The sequence below is a fragment of the Felis catus genome, chromosome B3, assembly GCF_018350175.1.
Source record: "Felis catus isolate Fca126 chromosome B3, F.catus_Fca126_mat1.0, whole genome shotgun sequence".
Classification (NCBI taxonomy): Eukaryota; Metazoa; Chordata; class Mammalia; order Carnivora; family Felidae; genus Felis; species Felis catus.
Genome location: NC_058373.1, coordinates 136,445,388 through 136,466,139, shown reverse-complemented (window position 1 = coordinate 136,466,139; position 20,752 = coordinate 136,445,388). Strand labels below are relative to the sequence as shown.

Genomic DNA, 20,752 nt, shown 5'->3' with positions numbered 1-20,752 from the left:
TGAAACACTTAAACAATTGAGGACTTGTTTCCCCCTGAGAAGCATGAAGAGATCGGACTTCCCAGCAGAAAAGAGAGGCCTCCTAATAACCAACATAAAAAAAAATAATAAAAAAATAAAAAATAAATAAATAAATAAAATGACCTCGTGCCCTCAGGTCCTTCCTGGAGAACAGACTTCAAGTAAATTGTGTATTTCTCTTACCAAAATGACCTGAAAGAAAGCCTTTCCTCTCAATAGTTGTACTTAAGTTTTAAGGGAAGTTAGAGGAGTTTTCCAAGTTTACAAGAAACGTATAAACTGATTTTAAAAAACCCCAGGCTCACAGAGATAATAAAAAATGCATTTAATAGCATTTCAATATACAGCTTAAATGTATAGTAAGTCTTCTTGTCGTCAGTGCATTACAGGGATAGAGAAGAGAAAGATCATTTGTGAATGCACAGTCAAATGCTAAGTAGGAGTGCTGATAAATCTTGGTGTTCTTACACTATTAAAATTCTGTTTTATGAAACATAACTTCAGGTGCAGTGTTCTGTGCCAGCGTGGGGAGTCGTCTGGTCCAGTGTGCGATCTACAGTTTTAAATTGAATTGTATTACAAGTATTAACAAAAGAATAAAATTTATTATTCACAAAACTTAAGTGGTTGTCATAAAGCTTACAAGAAAGTACAGCCTAGAACGAATGAGTTGAAAAATTAGTTTTAAAAATAATAAAACTTACTGGACAGTTTTGGAAAATGAGATTATAAAACAAAGAAAAAAACAATTGGCACAGGTTAACCACCTAATTTCTAAGTGCACTTTGTAATGGTCCTTGCAAGCTGCCACTTTTCCCAGGATAATGACAAAAAGCTTCAGTCAAGTGTCACTGGCTTGTGGTGACGGGTTTTTTATTGCATTGCCAAGAGTGGATTTTAAGAAAAAAACACTACAAAGGTTTCAAAAACCCTATTTATTCTCTATCATCAAAAATAGCAACAGGGGGACTTATACAACTTTTCTGTGAGTACCCACCAGTCTATTTTTTTTTTCTTAAAAAAAATAGAAGTTAGTTAAAGAAAAATGATTTGGTTTTTTAAAAAATAATGTAAGGAAACACTTAATCAGATAGCCCAAGGAGTCATCAGAAATATGTGTAGCAAGAAAGCTTCATTGTTGGCCCTCTCTGGCCTTTGCACGTCTTTTACTAGACTAGAAAGAGAATGGACAGTACCAGTATGTTCCCCAACCTGCTTGGATCAAATTGTTTTGTTTTGAAACCCATTATTGCTAAACCAGAGTGTTGACACTGAGAGCCGAGGAGTCCGCTCATAGAGGATAAAATTGAGAGGCTGCTTCCGAGGACTGGATCTCCACCTGGGCCATTTTGAACTGGGTGCACTGCAGCCACTTGCGAAGGGCCACCAGGCCGGCACTGCTCTGGGCGGAGCCCGGCAGCGTCCTTAAGCTGTGGTGGTTCACGTGGTTCTGAATGGCCTGGAGGCGAAGCTGGAGTCCGGCGGATAAGTGCTGTTAAGAAAGGGCAAGACACCTAAGTTTAGTTTCTTTCCTCCAAGTGGGCACGGTCAACCCAGGGAGCACCGGCTTGGGCATCTTCTGCAGGCAGAACTCCTACGTGGTTCAAGCGCTGTCTGGCCTGAACAGGAAGGTCAGCTCTCCAATTTGGCAGCGTGCGGGGCAGGGGATGTGGGCAGGCAGCATTATTCTAAAGTCACTCTGGCCCAGATCCATCCCAGTAATGCCAATCCCAGCTTGACTCATCCATTGCAACGGGCACTGACAGCTGACACGTATTCTTGACCCCTGGGCGCTTATTCACCACGAGGGCCTGGGACAGTGGCGAAGGGCCTGGGCTCTGCAGCCAGCTCCCTGGGTTCAAATCCTAGCTCCTTTGTGGACAACCCTGGGAACAAGGTTTTCCGGGCTGCGTTTGGATTTTCTCATGGACAAACTGGGGATAATAACACATCGTGGGTTTGTTTGTTTGTTTGTTTTTTAAGGATAAATGAGTTAACGGAGGGTTTAGAACGGAAGTTGGCGCGTAATATGTGCTCATTACATTTTAATCATGGTTACAGTCTCTCTGTTTTCGTGTTAGCGCACACAGAGAAGCTAGGTCCAAAGCTCTCTGGGCCTCCTCAGAGTTCCACAAAGCAGGGGCAGGGGCAATCCAATGCCTCAAGGAGGAAGTACAAGTGACTGTTTTCATAGTAAAAGCTAGCGGGAGATAGGACTTCAGCGGTGTCGGGGCCCCCACCTGTGGCCACAAACTGCACCAACACCACGAACAAGACCACGCCTGCAGTCACTGCAGATGGCTGCATTTCTCTCTCCGTGTCTGGGTACCTTGAGGTCACCCCCCCCCCTTATTTCAGCCAACATCCCTCCCCAACTCTGAGAAGAAATTCAGGCAGAAGGTTTCCATCTTCTGCCCCCTGCTTGTCCTGTAATCCTCACGCCGTAGACGGAGCCCAGGTTTGGGTGGAGCAGGTGGCTAAGCTCTGCCATCATAATGTCAAGTAACTTTACTAGTCATGGAGTAGGTTTTGCCCAAGTGATGACAGTGTGTCACTCGAGGCGGGGTCTGGCAGCAGAAAAGTCACTGGGACAGGGTCTTTCCCTTCCTGACTGCACCCCCCCCCAGTTACCCTTCTTTCTGGTCCTATGTTTCCTCATATGTAAAACAAAGGATGGGGCCAGATCCTTGCCCTTCTAGCTCAAGTCCATCATTCATTCAATGTTATCCTTCCTTAATAGAATTCTTCTTGTCACAAAAAGTCCATTTTAGGGGCACTTGCGTGGCTCGGCTGGTTGAATGTCTGATTTCAACTCAGGTCATGATCTCACAGTTTGTGAGTTCAAGTCTCGCATGGGGCTCTCCGCTGTCAGTGCAGAGCCCACATCGCATCTTCTGTCCTCCTCTCTCGGTACCCGCCCCCTCCAACTTGCACTCTCTCAAGAATAAATAAGCATTTTTTTAAAAGCCCATTTTATTTAAAAAAAAAAACAACAACATTTTTAATGTTTATTTTTGAAAGAGAGAGAGAGAGAGAGCATGGGCGAGCAGGGGAGGGGCAGTGAGAGAGGGAGACACAGAATCCGAACAGGCTCCAGGCTCTGAGCTGTCAGCACAGCTGACATGGGGCTCAAACTCACAAACTGTGAGATCATGACCTGAGCCAAAGTCAGACACTTAACTGACTAAGCCACCCAGGTGCCCCATAAGTCCATTTTATTTTTTACAGTTCATTTAGGTAATCTCTACACCCCACGTGGGGCTTGAAGTCACAACCCCGAGATCAAGGGTCATACGCTCTATTGTCTGTCTGAGCCAGCCAGGCGCCCCACAAAAAGTCCATTTTAGTGGCCAGGAGATAGCAATGAACACGCGTGGGCCCAGATCCCATGTGTGTCCTCTAAAGGTAGGGTAGGCCTGTGTTCTGGTCAGGAACTGAGCCTCGTCCGGACTCTGGGATCCCCCCTCCACCCACATCCTCACAGAGAGCGAACAGGACGTGTGTGGCCCCTGCTATCACCTCGGCCTGCACGGCCCTTACTTGGCCCACAGTCTCCCACTTTATCAGCACTGGGCGGCCGAGAGCAGGGTGAATTCACCTTGCTCCATGGTAAGTGGAGCATCAGTGAGCCCTGGTAATGTCACGACCCTTCTCTGGAGGGGACTGGGCTTCCAGTCCACCAGGGATGACTTACCTTGGTATTTGACTGGATCATCGGCAACCACATAGGTATCAGCTGTGTGGAGAAACACAGAGGCCTTGTTATTAGCGGTCTCCATCCCCACCCCCATTCGCTTCCATTACCACACAGGAGAGCAGAGCACACAGAACCCCTTTGACATCACAAAAGGGTGGGACCCTGCTGCGGAGTTATCCATTAACAGGAAAACATCTTTCTGAGGCCAGACCCTGCTGAGCTGGTGGCATTTGGAGGTTAATAAGTGCCCCATGAGTGCCTGAAACACACACTTTAGAGTAAATGACTGATTGTCTCTTGAAAGCGACCACACATGGGAAATTAAATGTGTATTTATTTAATTAAATCCTCACTTTCTTGAAACAGAATTTCCTCCACGGGATCTCTGAGACGGAGTCTCCGAGTAGGATGGCGACTCTATTTGCCCAGAGTCGTTAAGAAAATATCGCTGGGAATTGGTTGAAATGCTTCAGTGATGGAAAAAAAAATTAAGCCCCAAAGTAGCCTGGCGGTGATTTGGAAGGTGGGACACAGCAAGAGTGACTTGGGCCAGAGGTTTGGACGGCACAGGTCACATGCAGGCGAGCAGCGGGGTCCCTGCTCTGACAGAGGGCGAGGCGCTCAAACTGCAGGCATCTAGGGAGCCCCGCCCTTCTGCTGCCTCTCTGGCCCACCCTGAGCCCCTCTGCTGTGCCTTTCCTAGGAAGCCACATGGTGTCTGGCCCAAGGGCCTCCAGGAGCAGCTCTCCTCTCCCTGCTTTGGTCTCTCAGCCACGTTTCAGCCCTCCGGAATATAAGGCTGCCTCGTAAATCCACAAGTTAGGGACAGAAGACAGTGTTTCCCAAAGTGTGTCCCACAGGACTCTAGTTTGGTGGGTTTAAATGGGGGAGGGAGCACTGGTACAGTAAGTTTGGAGATGCTAGGTTCCTTATTACAGCATTGTTCAGATCTTTACTGTACTAAATATGCATCATATCACTTCACTCTGTTCCTTCCAACCCTCTCTACTCCAAATTCAACAGAGAAGTACAGTGTCATGGGTTGAATTGTGCCCCCTCATGGTCCCTACCCACACTGCTTCAGAATGGGAATTTATTTGGAAGAGGGGTCAATGCAGATGTAATTGAGTTAAGGTGAGGTCCTTCTATGGTAGGATGGGCCCCTACCAGTATGCCTGATGCTCTTATAAAAAGGGGAAGATTTGGGGGCGCCTGGGTGGCTCAGTCGGTTGAGCGTCCGACTTCAGCTCAGGTCGTGATCTCGCGGTTCACGAGTTCGAGCCCTGCGTCGGGCTCTGTGCTGACAGCTCAGAGCCTGGAGCCTGCTTCCATTCTGTGTCTCCCCCTCTCTCTGCCCCTCCCCCGTTCATACTCTGTCTCTCTCTGTCTCAAAAATAAATAAAACGTTAAAAAAATAAAAAAAAAAAGGGGGGGAAGATTTGGACACAAGCCAAAGAAAGCCAAAGACTGCCAACCAACCTCCCGAAGCTAGGGGGTCAGGATAGAGCAGATTCTCCCTCACAGCCCTCAGAAGGAACAACCCTGCTGCCCCCTGACCTCGGACTTCTGGCTTCCAGACTGTGGGATAAGAAGTTTCCATGTTTCAGTTGCCCATTCTGTGGTGCTCTCACAGCAGTCCTAGCAAACGAATTCCAGGGCACACTCCAGGAAGCACAGCCCACAGTTGGGAGTGTGCCAAGGGTGAGGAGGTGTTAGGGATTCAGTTGATGCTGAAGCGTGAGGTTCTCGGGGGGGGGGGGGGTCACGAGAAACATGTTTAGAAAAGCAGAGGTGAGGCCCCTCATCATCCACCCATGATGCCTTGGGAGGCCACATCAAGGGATTTGGATTTGTTTCCAAATCCAATATAACTTTGAAGAGGGAAGCCCCATTCACCATGAGTGGAGCTGTGTTCCAGAAAATCACTGTGGCAGCAATCTGCAGACTAGGATGAGGAAGAGGATGGACCATGGAGGCCAGGTGGAGGCTGCCTCGATGGTCCAGGTAAGACCAGGCGTGGCTTCCAGGAGGGAGAAGGGTGGCTGCCTGCAGACACAACCTGAGAGGGTCTGAGGACAGGTCTGCTCTTTCGAGTGAGGAAAAGGTCAGAGCAGAAGGTGAGGTTTCTTTTTTTTATATATTTTTTTAATGTTTATTTATTTTTGACAGAGAGAGAGAGAGAGAAAGAGCACGAGCGGGGGAGGGGCAGAGAGAGAGGGAGACAGAATCCGAAGCAGGCTCCAGGCCCTGAGCTGTCAGCATAGAGCCCGACTTGGGGCTCAAAGTGTGAGATCATGAGCTGAGCCGAAGTCAGATGTTCAACCGACTGAGCCACCCAGGCACCCCGAAGGTGAGGTTTCAAAGTGTGGGCAAATGGGAAGAGAGCTGTGCCATGAACAAAATGAAAGAATTAGTGGGAGGACTGCTGGGATGCAGGATAATGACCTGTCTGTTTACTACTCATGGCCACGGGCCGCAAGGCTCATGTGATTCATCAACACACACACACACACACACACACACACACACACACTTGGTGAAGTGACAAGTTACATTTCTCTCTATGCTTTTGTTCCCAAGGTTCAATCTGGTTGCAGTTCTGCTTTGAGCATTTTGTTGAGATACACAATTTGCTAATTTGACTTCTACTGATGTTCGCCCCTAAGCACATGGCTCATGTTGCAGCCATGTAATACTCCGTCTCTAGCATAAATATTGTGTTTAGGAATGTGGTATGATATGTACCAGATGATATAATTGGACAAAAACTCGGAATATCAGAAAATGACATTTTCTCTCTGCCTCCTCCAACCACCAACCCTTATAAAAAACTTGTGGGATTACAAACGTCAGAGACAGATAAGGCTATGCTCTCTGGCCATTAGCAGGATTGGCTCATGTAAACATTCTGACTGGGAAAAAATAAACTAGTCTAACCACTTCCTCTCCAATGTCTGTACAGCAAAAAACAAGCTCTAAGGGTCCTAATGTCTACAAACTTGCATTGACTTTTGACCTATTTAATACGGAGCAAGCCTATATGCCTCTTGATATTTAGGAAATACCCAAACTAACCTCCTGCTAAGATCCTGAGGGACCAAGGAGGGTAGAAGCCAGGAGGCACTGAGTACTCTGACCCTGGGTGGACACCTCTCCCAGTGCTGTTCTTGGGGCTAATGGCCTGTATGAGGCAATCAAGGGGAATAGTGAGGTTGGGTTTAGAAGGGTTTTTGCCATTAGCCCATTTACAAAACACGTGACCGTATCATTCTAAAATATATCTGCAAAGGCCCTTCAGGTTTGTGACTTAAGAATCACATGACTGAAGTCTTCAAGTTAAATCTCATTATTATTGATAGCATTATATAAGCCAGCAGTCATCCTATTTCAGGAATGCTAATTTGACTTACTGAATAACACTCATTTCAGTTCTCTTTTCCTAGTGGCTCCCACAAAGCTGTCAGTAGGAATTAGATGTAATTTATTCTGGGTTGTGTAATGTCATAATAAAGTTGGTTGGATTTTTTTTTTCCTCTGCAGAAACAATATCCAGAAAATGGAAGGACAATAAAAAAAAAAAAATAGGTTGCTTTCCACCAAAATAAAAGTGATACATTTCCTTTTATCTCAGTTTATGCTACAGGATAAATGAAGACTTTCTGCTCAGTTAGACTGTATTCATTTCACTCCATGTTTGTTCTAGCCCTCAAAACTAAAATTAGTTGTAAAACTTTCTCTTTCAGCAAAGATGGACTAACAAAGACCAGATTTTACCCTCTTGCCTAGAACGAGTAAAATTCCAGATGGAGTGTATGAAACAATGATTTTCAGACACTGGGCATCAGCAATGCAGCACAGTGATCCCCAAGGGAGAGGAAACAAGGTAAGCCCTACAATATCTTAGCTAACTGCTAGAAAGCTTGCCGGCAGTAGCACAGGAAGAGGGACCTGGGAAGAGGCTAACTATCTTCCTGAGTTGAGATGGAGCTGTGAGTCCAGGGAGGTCAAGGTGTGTAGTCTGTCAGGCAGAATACTGCAGAGGAGAGAGCTTCACAGAAAGAGAGCATGAGAGAGAACTCTGAAGATGCATAAAGGGTCCCCCTTGAGTCTTCAGCTAAATACTGACCAGTGCACACATGTAAGAAAAACTACCCGAGGCTGAAGAAAAACAACCCCAGGAGATTAGAGAGGTGATCACATGGCACCAGCAACAGTTTGTGTTCCCACAAGCTGGTGACAGTAGACAATTCTTACATTTAATAGAACATCAGGTAGAATACTTAGAAGGTTAGTCCCTTAATAGTGAAGAAACATTAGCTCTAGACAAAATGCAGCTCTGATCACCTGGCAAGGCTTACAAGCAAGTTTCAAAAGGAAAATAACTATTTCTAAATAATTTAACTATAACACAGAATACAGCTCAAAAATATTTGTAGGGATACAAAAATATCCAGCACTCAAGAAAGTCAAATTCAAAATGTCAAGAATGTAATAAAAAATTACCAGGCATACAGAGAAGCAGGAAAAGGTGACCTATAATGAGAATAAAAATCAATCAATTGGAAAAGACCCCAAATGATACAGGTAACAGAATTAATAGAGAAGGACATTAGAACAGTTATTATAACTATATTCAATAGAGTCAAGAAACTAGAGGAAATATTGAGTGTGTCAAGTAGAGGCACAGAAGGAAATATTTGAAAAAACAATAGCTGATACTTTTCCAAATATAAAGAAAACTATAAATCCACAGATGCAAGAAGTTCAACAAACCCAAGCACAAGAAACACGAAGAAAACTACACTAAGGTGTTTCACCATCAAATTGCTTAACAATAATGGTAGAGAGAAAATCTTAGAAGAGACCAAACAACAACAACAACAACAACAACAACAACAACAACAACAAAACCATATATTACATACAGGAGAAAAAAAGATTAGAATAATACAGATTTCTTGTTGGAAACAATGGAAGCAAGAAGACTGGAGGAGAAACATCTTTACATCACTGAAAACAAACAAACCTTTGAACCTAAAATTCACTACCCAGTGAAAATATCTTCCAAAAATGAAGGCAAAATAAAAACATTCTCATACACAAAAGCTGAAGCAATCAGTCACCAGCAGACCTGTGTAAGAAATAGGCTTTTTTTTTTTTTTTAATGTTAATTTATTTTTGAGAGAGACAGAGACAGAATGCAAGTGGGTTAGGGGCAGAGAGAGAGGGAGACACAGAATCCGAAGCAGGCTCCAGGCTCTGAGCTGCCAGCACAGAGCCCAACGCGGGGCTTGAACTAACGAGCCATGAGATCATGACCTGAGCTGAAGTCAGACGCTCAACCAACTGAACCGCCCAGGCGCTTCAGACCTGTGTAAGAAATAGTAAAGGAGGGACGCCTGGGTGGCTCAGTCAGTTGAGCATCTGACTTTAGCTCAGATCGTGATCTCACAGTTCATGAGTTCAAGCCCTGCATCAGGTTCGCTGCTGTTGGCTCAGAGCCTGCTTCAGATCCTCTATTCTCCTCCCTCTCTGCCCTTCCCCTGCTCGCATTCTCTCAAAAACAAATAAAACATCAAAAAAAAAAAAATTAAAGAAAGAATAAAGGAAGTCCTTTGAGCAGAAAAAAGATAGAAGTTTAGATCCATAAAAGGAATGAAAAACACTGAAAATGGCAAATATAAATATGGCAATAATAGCAAATATAAGTTAATATTGAAAAAAAGTTTAAGTCTCTTTAAGAGATAATTGTTTAAAGAACAAATAATAACAATGTATGGCTTGGTTTACTTCTACACGTTTATAACATACACAAAGTGGTATAATATTACTTGAAGGTGGTAAGTCAAAAATGGATACTATAAACTCTAAATCAACCACAAAAAAAAACACCCAAGACAGGTAGCTAATAAGATAACTAAAAAACACACTTCTACTTCTAAATGACTTGTCGGAAAAGAAGAAATCAAAAGGGAAATGAGAAAGTATTTTGAACGGAATGGAAATGAGAACATATAAAAATTTGGAAGAACGCAGCTAAAGGAAGAAATTCAGTGCATTAAATATTGATGATAGAACAGAGTTTCTCAAAATAACAACCTTAGCTTCGATCTTAAGAAACTAGAAAAAGAAGAGGAAATTATAGTCAGAGTTTAATCATTATAAATTCAATCCAAAAGAAGGCAAAAGAAAAAAAAAAAGGAAAAAGAAACAAAGAACAGATGGGAATTACAGAAAACAAATGGCAAGGTGATAGATTTAGGCCCCCAAATGGCACAAAACACATTAAATGAAGATGGTTTAAAGACCCCTAATTAAAAGGAAGGGATTGTCAGATTGGATTTAAAAAAAAAACAAAACCCAGCTACATGCTGCCTATAAGAAATATACTTGAAAAATATAAAGACACAAATAGGGTAAAAAGTAAAAGAATGGAAAAAGATATACCATCCTAACACCAGCCAAAAGAAAACTGGACTACCTTTATTAATATCAAAGTATGGTTCACGGCAAAGAATATTAATGAAGATTAAGACAGCCATTTCAAAATTCATTTCATTAAGAAGACATAATAATCCTAAATATTTATGCACTTAATAACAGAGATTCACAACACATGAAGCAAAATTGATAAACTTGAAAAGACAAAGAAATCCATAATTACAGAGATATATCAATACCACTTTGTCAACAGTTGATAGAATAAGTAGACAGACATATGGAAGACTTGAACAACACTATCAATAAGCTTGAACCAACTGGCATAGGAAACTACCTGACCACAGCAGAGGACATATTCTTTTCTAGGGCACACTGAGCATTTACCAAGAACAACTATATTCTGGGACATAAACAAGTCTCAGTAAGTTTAAGATGACTGGAATTATATACAGTATGTTCTCTGAACACAAATGGAATTAAAAATCCGTGGGCACCTGGGTGGCCCAGTTGGTGAAGCATTCAACTTTGGCTCAGGTTATGACCTTGCCGTTAGTGAGTTCGAGCCCCACATCGGGCTCTGTGCTGACAGCTCAGAGCCTGGAGCCTGCTTTGAATTCTGTGTCTCCCTCTCTCTCTGACCCTCCCCCGCTTGTGCTCTGTCTCTGTCTCTGTCTCTGTCCCTCTCTCAAAAATAAACATCAAAAATTTTTAAAATTTGAACTGAATGTAAATGAGAACACAGAATATCGAATGGTGGGATACCGCTAAACCAGTGCTTACAAAGAAATTTATAAAAGACAAAAAAGATATTGTTTATAATAGACAAGAGTGAATTAAATCTAAAGTAATCAGAAGAAAGAAAATAATAAATAGAAATGAATAAATAAATAGAAATGAATAAATAGAAGAAAGAAAATAATAAATAAAAAAACAAAGAGAAAAATCAATGAAAACAACCCAAAAGCCTGGTTACTGTAGTTTGTTAGTCAAAAGCTCACTAAAATTGATATGTCTCTATACAGACTGACAAGAAAAAAGAAAAGAAGTCACAAATCCCCAGTGTCAGGAATTAAAGAGGTAGCATAACTACTGATCCTACAGATATTAAAAGTATATTATAAACAATTTTATGCCAATAAAACTGACTACTTTGATGAAATGGACAAATTCTTTGACACTACACCAAAGATGACTCAAGAATAAACAGGAAACTTAAATAGCACTATCTATTGAAAAAAATTGAATCCATAATTTACAACTCTTCTGCAAAGAAAATTTCAAGACCAGGCAGTTCCAATGGTGAATTCTATCAAATATTTAAGTGAAAAATAATAATAAATCTACAAAAACTTTTCCAAGAAACAGAGGAGAGCCAGGAGTTAAGATGGCAGGTAAGTAGGGGGACCAGAATTTCCCTTGTCCCTCAAACACAGCTGTACTGAAATCAGACACTTGGAATACCCAAGAATACAGGCTGTGGAGTGACAGAGAAATCTCTACAGGTGGACAAAGCTTGGTGGGACAGAGGTGCGCCTATTCACGAATTGGAAGAGAGAAAACGGTGTCATAGGTACAAAGAGGGGGAACCCCTTCTGTGGAGAGACAAAAGGAGGTAAAGAGTGGCTGTGGAAGTGTGGTTTTGTGTTTGGACAAGAGAAAAACCTCTCTGGACCATGGACTAAGGAACGAAGAATAGGGAGAGAGCCAGTTTCTACTTTGCAAACAGGCTTAAGAGCTAAAGACTGGAGTTTTCAGGGGTGCATGACTTTCCCAGGACTAGAGTGTTGCCGTGTGCATTCGCCTGGCGGGGAGGGAGCCCTGGGGTACCGGAGCGATCTCGGGGGGCACGCTGGGAGAGAGCAATCCCCTCCCTCGATTACTGTGGGAAGAGGGTGTAGTGACCCCCAATGACAAAAGACCCTGCAGGCAACAGCCAGAGGCCCTTTGTTGGCTGCACAGCATGGAGCTACCCCAGAACTAGGTCCATGGGGTGTGGGATCCTTTAAGACATCAGGTTTTGAATCCCAGCCAAGTGCCTAGGAGGACACACCAGCTGCCTGAGCTACTCTGTGAGGGCTGCCTGAACAGGGTGGTTTGAGACACCTGGTCTGGGGAGGAGATATTCGGGTGTCACTATTTTTCTCCCCATAATCAACATGGTGGGGCTTCAGGGAACAGCACAGTGGCCCCCAGTGGAGGTGGGACCTGCTTACACCAAACCCCGCCTCTCCATGCCTGGTAACTATTTATCTACCAGAGTGAGATTGACACTGACCTAACCAGACGGCCTCTCCTCTAGACCATCAGAGCCACCCATCCCAGGCACCAACAGACAACTTGCCTGTAGTTTTGAATGTTAGTCTATTTAAAAAAATTTTTTTAATTATTTTTTTCCCTCTTTTCTTTCCTTCTCTTCTCTTTTCCCTTCTTTTTCTTTCTACCCTCCTCTTTTCTTTTTTCTTTCCTTTGGAATCAAGCTCATAGTTTCTGATTTGATTTTTGGTCAATTCTTATTTTCTTTCTTTCTTTTGTCTTTCTTTCTTTTTTCTTTCTTTCTTTCTTTCTTTCTTTCTTTCTTTCTTCCTTTCTTCCTTTCTTCCTTTCTTCCTTTCTTCTGTTGTTTTTTTAATGAGGAATGCTTATTCTTTTTACACCTTTTCTGTATCTCCTTCCTCTTTATTTTCCTCTCCCTCTCTCTGGATTAAGTCTTATAGTTTCTCTGATTCTCTGCCTATATTTCCCCCCATCCCCCTTTCATTTCTCTTCTTGTATGGGATAAGGCTCCCCCCCGCCCACCACCACTTTGCTTTCCTTTTTTCCAGGGATACTTCAATGAACAAATCAAACCACACTTGGTGGAAGATCCAAACAATCCACCACTACAAGCAGTGGAAGAGAGCAGCCAAAGACAACAGAGTGCATGCAACACACTCCAAAAAACACTTACTGAAGTGCCTGGCCCTGGACAGTGTGTGACCCCTTCTTAAGATAGTAGTACTTGCAGGTGCAGGACATAAAACAAGCTATTACATCATGTAAATGACAGAAGCCTAGCCAAAATGATGAAGTGGAAGAATTCTCCTCAAAAGAAATTCCAGGAAGAAATGACAGCCAGAGAATCGCCCAAAACAGATACAAACAATATATCTGAACAACAATTTAGAAAAATAGTCATAAGACTAATAGCTGGGCTTGAATAAAGCACAGAAGACAGCAGGGAATGTATATTGGTGCATAGATCAAGGACATAAGAAGTAGTCACGATGAATTAAGAAATTTTGTAAATGAGATGGAAAATAAACTAGATGCAGTGACAGCAAGGATGGAAGAAACAGAGGAGAGAATAGGTGAAATAGAAGATAAAATTATGAAAAATGATGAAGCTGAAAAAAAGAGGGAACAGAAATTACTAGACCATGAAGGGATAATTAAAGACTAAGTGATTCAATGAAATGAAATAATACTATCTGTATCATAGGAGTTCCAGAAGAAGAGGAAGAGAGAGAAAGGGGGAAAAGGTTTATTTGAACAAATTATAGTTGAGAACTTCCCTAATCTGGGGAAGGAAACAAACATCCAAGTCCAGGGGGGCACAGAGAACTCCTTTCAAAATCAACTAAAACAGGTCAACACCATTACATATCATAGTGAAACTGGAAAAATACAAAGATAAAGAGAATTCTGAAAGCAGTTAGGGACAAATGGGTCTTAACCTACAAGGGTAGACACATAAGGGTAGTAGCAGACCTGTCTATTGAAACTTGGCAGGCCCGAAAGGAGTGGCAGAAAATATTCAAAGTGCTGAACAGGAAAAATATGTAGCCAAGAATCCTTTATCCAGCAAGGCTGTCATGCAGAATAGAAAGAGAGATAAAGAGTTTCCCAGACGAACAAAAACTAAAGGAGTTCATGACCACCAAACCAGCCCTGCAGGAGATCCTAAGGGGGACTCTGTGAGTGAAAAGCAGCAAAGACTACAAAGACCAAAGACATCACCATAAACACAAAACCTACAGATAATGCAATGACACTAAATCCTTACCTTTCAATAATCACTCTGAATGTAAATGGACTAACTGCCTCAATCAAAAGACATAGCATATCAGAACGGATAAAATAACAAGATTCATCTATACGCTGCCTACAAGAGACTCATTTTAGACCCGAAGACACCTGCAGATTGAAAGCAAGGGGATGGAGAACCATCTATCATGCTACTGGATGTCAAAAGACAGTACAGACATACTTATATCAGACAAACTAGATTTTAAAACAAAGACTATAACAAGAGATGAAGAAGGGCACTATGTCATAATTAACAGGTCTATCCATCAAGAAGAGCTAACAATTGTAAATGTTTATGACCCCAACGTGAAGCAACCAAGTATATAAATCAATCACAAACATAAATAAATGTAGAGATAATAATACCATGATTGTAGGGGACTTTAATATTCCACTTACAACAATGGACAGATCATCTAGGCAGAAAATCAATAAGGAAACAACAGCTCTGAATGACATATTGGACGAGATGGACTTAACAGATATATTCAGAACTTTTCATCCAAAAGAATACACATTCTTCTTGAGGGCACATGGAACATTCTCCAAAATAGATCACATACTGGTTCACAAAACATCCCTCAACAAATACAAAAGGACTGAGATCATACCATACATATTTTCAGATCACAACACTATGAAACTTGAAATCAACCCCAAGAAAAAATTTGGAAAGCCCCCAATACATGAAGGTTAAAGAATATCCTACTAAAGAATGAATGGGTCAACCAGGAAATTAAAGAAGAAATTTAAAATATATGCAAACAAATGAAAATGAAAACACGGCAGTCCAAACCCTTTGGGATGCAGCAAAGGCAGTCCTAAGAGGAAAATACACTGCAATCCAGACCTATCTCAAGAAGCAAGAAAGGTCCCAAATACAGAACCTAACCTCACACCTAAAGGAACTAGAAAGACAGCAGCAAAGAAAGCCCAAAGCCAGCAGAAGAAGAGAAATAATAAAGATTAGAGCACAAATAAACAGTATAGAATAAAATAAAAAGCAACCAGTAGAACAGATCAATGAATCTAAGAGCTAATTTTTTGAAAGAATAAGCAAAATTGATATTCCCCTAAGGAGACTTCTCAAAAAGAAAAGAGAGAAGACCCAAATAGATAAAATCATGAATGAAAGAGGAGAGATCACAACCAACACCACAGCAATACGAACAATTATTAGAGAATACTACGAAAAATTATATACCAACAAACTGGACAATTTGGAAGAAATGGACAAATCCCTAGATACTCACACACTACCAAAACTCAAAAGGGAAGAAATAGAAAATTTGAACAGACCCATAACCAGCAAAGAAATTGAATCAGTTATCAAAAATCTCCCAAGAAATAAGAGTCCTGGGCCAGAGGCTTCCCAGAGGAATTCTACCACACATTTAAAGCAAGTTAATACCTATTCTTCTCAAGCTGTTCCAAATAATAGAAACAGAAGGAAAGCTTCCAGATGCATTCTATGAAGCCAACATTATCTTGATTTCCAAACCAGAGACCCCACTAAAAAGGAGAGTTACAGGCCAATACCCCTGATGAAAAATGGGTGCAAAAATTCTCAACAAGATACTAGCAAATCGAATTAAACAGTATATTAAAGGAATTTTTCACCGTGATCAAGTGGGATTCATGCCTGAGCTGCAGGGCTGATTCAATATTTGCAAATCAATCAACATGATACATCACATTAATAGGAGAAAGGATAAGAACCATATGATTCTGTCAATAGATGCAGAAAAAGCATTTGACAAAATACAGCATCGTGTCTTAATATAAACCCTCAAGAAAGTCAGAATAGAAAGAACATACCTTAACGTCATAAAAGCCAGATATGAAAGGCCCACAGCTAATATCATCCTCAATGGGAAAAAACTGAGGGCTTTCCCCCTGAGATCAGGAACACAACAGGGACGTCCACTCTCACCACTGTTGTTTAACATAGTGTTGGAATTCTTAGCCTTAGTAATCAGACAACAAAATGAAATGAAAGGCATCCAAATTGGCAAAGAATTCAAACTTTCACTTTTCACAAATGACATGATACTCTACATGGGAAACCTGAACGACTCCACCAAAAAACTGCTAGAACTGATACATGAATTCAGCAAAGTCACAGGATATAAAATCGATGTACAGAAATCGGTTGTGTGATATACACCCATAATGAAGGAACAGAAAGAGATACCAAGGAACCAGTCTCATTTACAATTGCACCAAGAACCATAAAATACCTAGGAATAAACCTAAACAAAGAGGTAAAAGATCTGTATGTTGAAAATTACAGAAAGCTTATGAAAGCAATTAAAGAAGACACAAAGAAATGGAAAAATATTTCATGCTCATGGATTGGAAAAACAAATTACCCAAAGCAATGTACATATCCAATGCAATCCCAATCAAAATTGCACCAGCATTCTTTACAGAGCTAGAACAAACAATCCTAAAATATTTATGGAACCACAAAGGACCCTGAAAAGCCAAAGTAATGTTGAAAAAGTAAACCAAAACTGGAGGCATCACAATCTCAGACTTTAGCCTGTATTACAATGCTGTAATCATCAAGACAGTATGATATTGGCACAAAAACAGACACACAGACCAATGCAACAGAATAGAGAACCCAGAAATGGACCCATAAACGTATGGCCAACTAATCTTTGACAAAGCAGGAAACAGTATCCAATGGAAAGAAGACAGTCTCCTTAGCAAACAGTGTTGGGAGAACTGGACAGCAACACGCAGAAGAATGAAACTGGACCACTTTCTTACACCATACGCAAAAATAAATTCAAAATGGATGAAATACCTAAATGTGAGACAGGAAACCATCAAAATCCTAGAAGAGAAAACAGGCAACAACCTCTTTGACTTCAGCCATAGCAACTTCTTATTTGACATGTCTCCAAAGGCAAGGGAAATAAAAGCAAAATTGAACTATTGGGACCTCATCAAGATAAAAAGCTCTGCACAGCAAAGGAAACAGTCAACAAAATTAAAAGGCAACTGACAGAATGGGGGAAGATATGTGCAAATGACACATTGGATAAAGGATTAGTATCAAAAATCTATAAAAAATTTACCAAACTCAACACCTAAAAAAACAAATAATCCAGTGAAGAAATGGGTAGAAGACATGAATAGACACTTTTCCAAAGAAGACATCCAGACGGCAAACAGACACACGAAAAGATGCTCAACACTACTCATCATCAGGGAAATACAAATCAAAACCACAATGAGATACCACCTCACTCCTGTCAGAGTGGCTAAAATTAACAACCTAGGAAAAAACAGATGTTGGCGAGGCTTTGGAGAAAGGGTAACTCTTTTGCACTGTTGGTGGGAGTGCAAACCGGTGCAGCCATTTTGGAAAACAGTGTAGAGGTTCCTCAAAAAATTAAAAATAGAATTACCCTATGACCCAGCAATAGCACTACTAGGAATTTATCCAAAGATATAGGAGTGCTGATTCGTAGGGGACATGTGCCCCAATGTTTATAGCAGTGCTATCAACAATAGCCAAAGTATGGAAAGAGCCCAAATGTCCATCAACTGATGAATGGATAAAGAAGGTGTGGTATATATACACAATGGAATACTACTCGGTGATGAAAAAGAATGAAAGCTTGACATTTGCAACAATGTGGATGGAAGTTGAGGGTATTATGCTAAGTTAAGTCAGTCAGTCAGAGAAAGACAGATATCACATGTTTTCCTTCACATGTGGAATTTGAGAAACTTAACAGAAGACCATCGGGGAAGAAAAGGAAAAATAAGCTACAAATAGAGAGGGAGGCAAACCAGAAGAGACTCTTAAATACAGAGAACAAACTTAGGGTTAATGGCGGTGGTGGAGATTGCGGGGGGTGGGGGGGGGGTGGGGGGAAAATGGGTGATGGGCATTGAGGAGGGCACTTATTGGGATAAGCACCGGGTGTTGTATGTTAGTAATGAATTACGGGAATCTACTCCTGAAGCCAAGACTACACTGTATGTTAGCTAGCTTGACAATAAATTATTAAAGAAAAAAAAAAAACAGAAGAGGAAAGAATACTACCCAAATCATTATATGAGGCCATCATTACCCTGATACCAAAACCAAAAATAGTTACTACAAGAAAAGAAAATTACAATCCAACATCCCTCATGAACATCAATGCAAAAATTATTTTAAAATGTTAGCAAATAGAATTCAGCAAGATATAAAAAGGATAATACACATCACATATGGCTTGTCCCAGAAATACAAGATTTGTTTAACATTCAAAAATCAATCCATAAAAAAGAATACTCAAATGACCACCTCAATAAATGTAGAAGAAGTATTGGAAAGTCCTGCATTTATTTCTGACAAAATTCCTTAGCAAACCAGGAATAGAAGAGAACCTTACTCAACTTGACAAAAGGTATCTATGAAAAACTGACAGCTAACATTTATATTTAATGAGGAAATACAGATGCCTTCCTACTAGGAAAGCAAGGTTTTTCACTCTCATAACTTCTATTCGACTTGTACTAGAGGATCTAGCCAGAGCAATGTGACAAGGCAAAGAAATAGAAGGTAGAAAGACTGGAAAGGAAGAAATAAAACTGCCTTTATTTGCACATGACATAATTGTCTGTACAGAAAAGCTGATGAGATCCACAAAAAAGCTACTAGCACTAATAAATAAGTTTAACAGTTTATAGGTTATAAGGTCAATACAAAATCAGTTATATTTCTAAATACTAGCAATGAACAATCAGAAATTTAAATATAAAAACCCAAAGCATTTATAATACCCTAGGATTATGATAATGTAGCGATAAATTTGACAAAATATGCTAATCTTGTGTATGGAAAACTACAAAATATTGCTGGAAAAAGTATTTTTTTAAAATAGGGGCGCAAGATAGGGGCGCCTGGGTGGCTCAGTCGGTTGAGCATCCGACCTTGGCTCAGGTCATGATCTCACAGTTTGTGGGTTCAAGCCCCGCGTCGGGCTCTGTGCTGACAGCTTGGAGCCTGGAGCCTGCTTCAGATTCTGTGTCTCCCTCCCTCTGCCTCTTCCCCACTCATGCTCTGTCTCTCTCTGTCTCTCAAAAATGAACAAATGTTAAAAAATTTTTAAAAACTAAAAAAATAGAAAGATATACTGTGTTCATGAATTGGAAGACTCAATATTGTTTAACATCTCAGTTCTCCTTGGGTTAGGCAAAGGTTTTTAAAAATACATTAAGGCAGGATCCATAAAAGAAAAATTTGATAAATGTTAGTTCTTCAAAATTAAGACCTTCTGCTCTTCACAGGACACTCTTAAGATAATGAAAAGACAACTGCAGGGAAAATCTTTGCAAATCACCTATCAGATAAAGGACTTTGCCTTAAAACTCAATTATAACAACAACAAAAACTCCAACCCAATATTAAATGCACAAATAATTTTAACAGATACTTCACCAAGCAGACATATGGATGGCAGATAAGCACGTGAAAAGCTGTTTAACGTCATCTGTCAATAGGGAAATGCAATTTAAAACCATGATGAGATACCAATACACAATTCTTAGGGTGTCTAAAGTGAAAGATGGACTATACTAAGTATTGACAAAGACGTGCAGGAACTGAAATGCTCATACACTGCTGGTGTGAATGTAACAGGGCACAATCACTTGGAAACCAGTTTGTCAATTTCTTGAAAAATTATACACATATCATATGGCTTAGCCATTCTGCTCCTAGGTATTTATTCAATGTACATGACAGCATATCTTTACACAAAGACTTGTACATGAATATTCATAGCAGCTTTATTTGTAATAGCCCCAAACTGAAAACAGCCCAGATGTCCATGAACTGATGAATGGAAAAACAAAAGGTGATATATCTATGGGGCGCCTGGGTGGCTCAGTCAGTTAAGCGTCTGACTCTTGATTTTGGCTCAGGTCATGATCTCACAGTTTCATGAGTTCGAGTCCCTGCAGAGCCTGCTTGGGACTCTCTCCCTCTCTCTCTCTCTGACCCTCCCTTGCTCACACTCTCCCTGTCTCTCTCAAAATAAATAAATAAACTTAAAAAAGTATTTTAAAAAGGTGATATATCCATACAATGGAATACTACTCAGAAAGAAAAAGAAATGATCTACTGATACATGCAACAAAATGGATTAATCTCAATGTTACTCTGAATGAGAGAAGGCAGGAAAAAGTCTAAGTATTGTATAAATCCATTTATATAAAATTCTAGAAAATGATAAGTAGCCTATGGTGAGGGAAAACAGACCAGTAGTTGGGGTGCCTGGGTGGCTCAGTCGGTTGGGTGTCCAACTTCGGCTCAGGTCATGATCTCACAGTGTGTGGGTTCGAGCCCCGCGTCGGGCTCTGTGCTGGAGCCTGCTTCAGATTCTGTGTCTCCCTCTCTCTCTCTGCTCTTCCCCTGCTCACACACTGTCTCTCTCTCTCAAAAATAAATAAAGATAAAAAAATAAAAAAAAAAGAAAGAAAACAGACCAGTAGCTGCCTGGGGACAGGGATGTAGGA

At 41.0% G+C, this 20,752-nt stretch overlaps 1 protein-coding gene across 32 annotated transcripts in view; it reads right to left on the bottom strand.

Moving 5' to 3' along the window:
* Positions 1-331: 331 nt before the first annotated feature.
* Positions 332-20,752, bottom strand: part of UNC79 (unc-79 homolog, NALCN channel complex subunit) — a 320,681-nt gene continuing 300,260 nt past the window's right edge. For all 32 annotated transcript variants that reach the window (XM_045060452.1, XM_045060454.1, XM_045060457.1 and 29 more), the window contains 2 exons: positions 3,716-3,757; positions 332-1,513 (listed from right to left, as the gene is read on the bottom strand). In XM_045060452.1, coding sequence (XP_044916387.1) covers positions 1,313-1,513; positions 3,716-3,757 — 243 coding nt within the window. In that variant the 3' untranslated portion in view covers positions 332-1,312. The remainder of the gene's footprint in view (positions 1,514-3,715; positions 3,758-20,752) is intronic.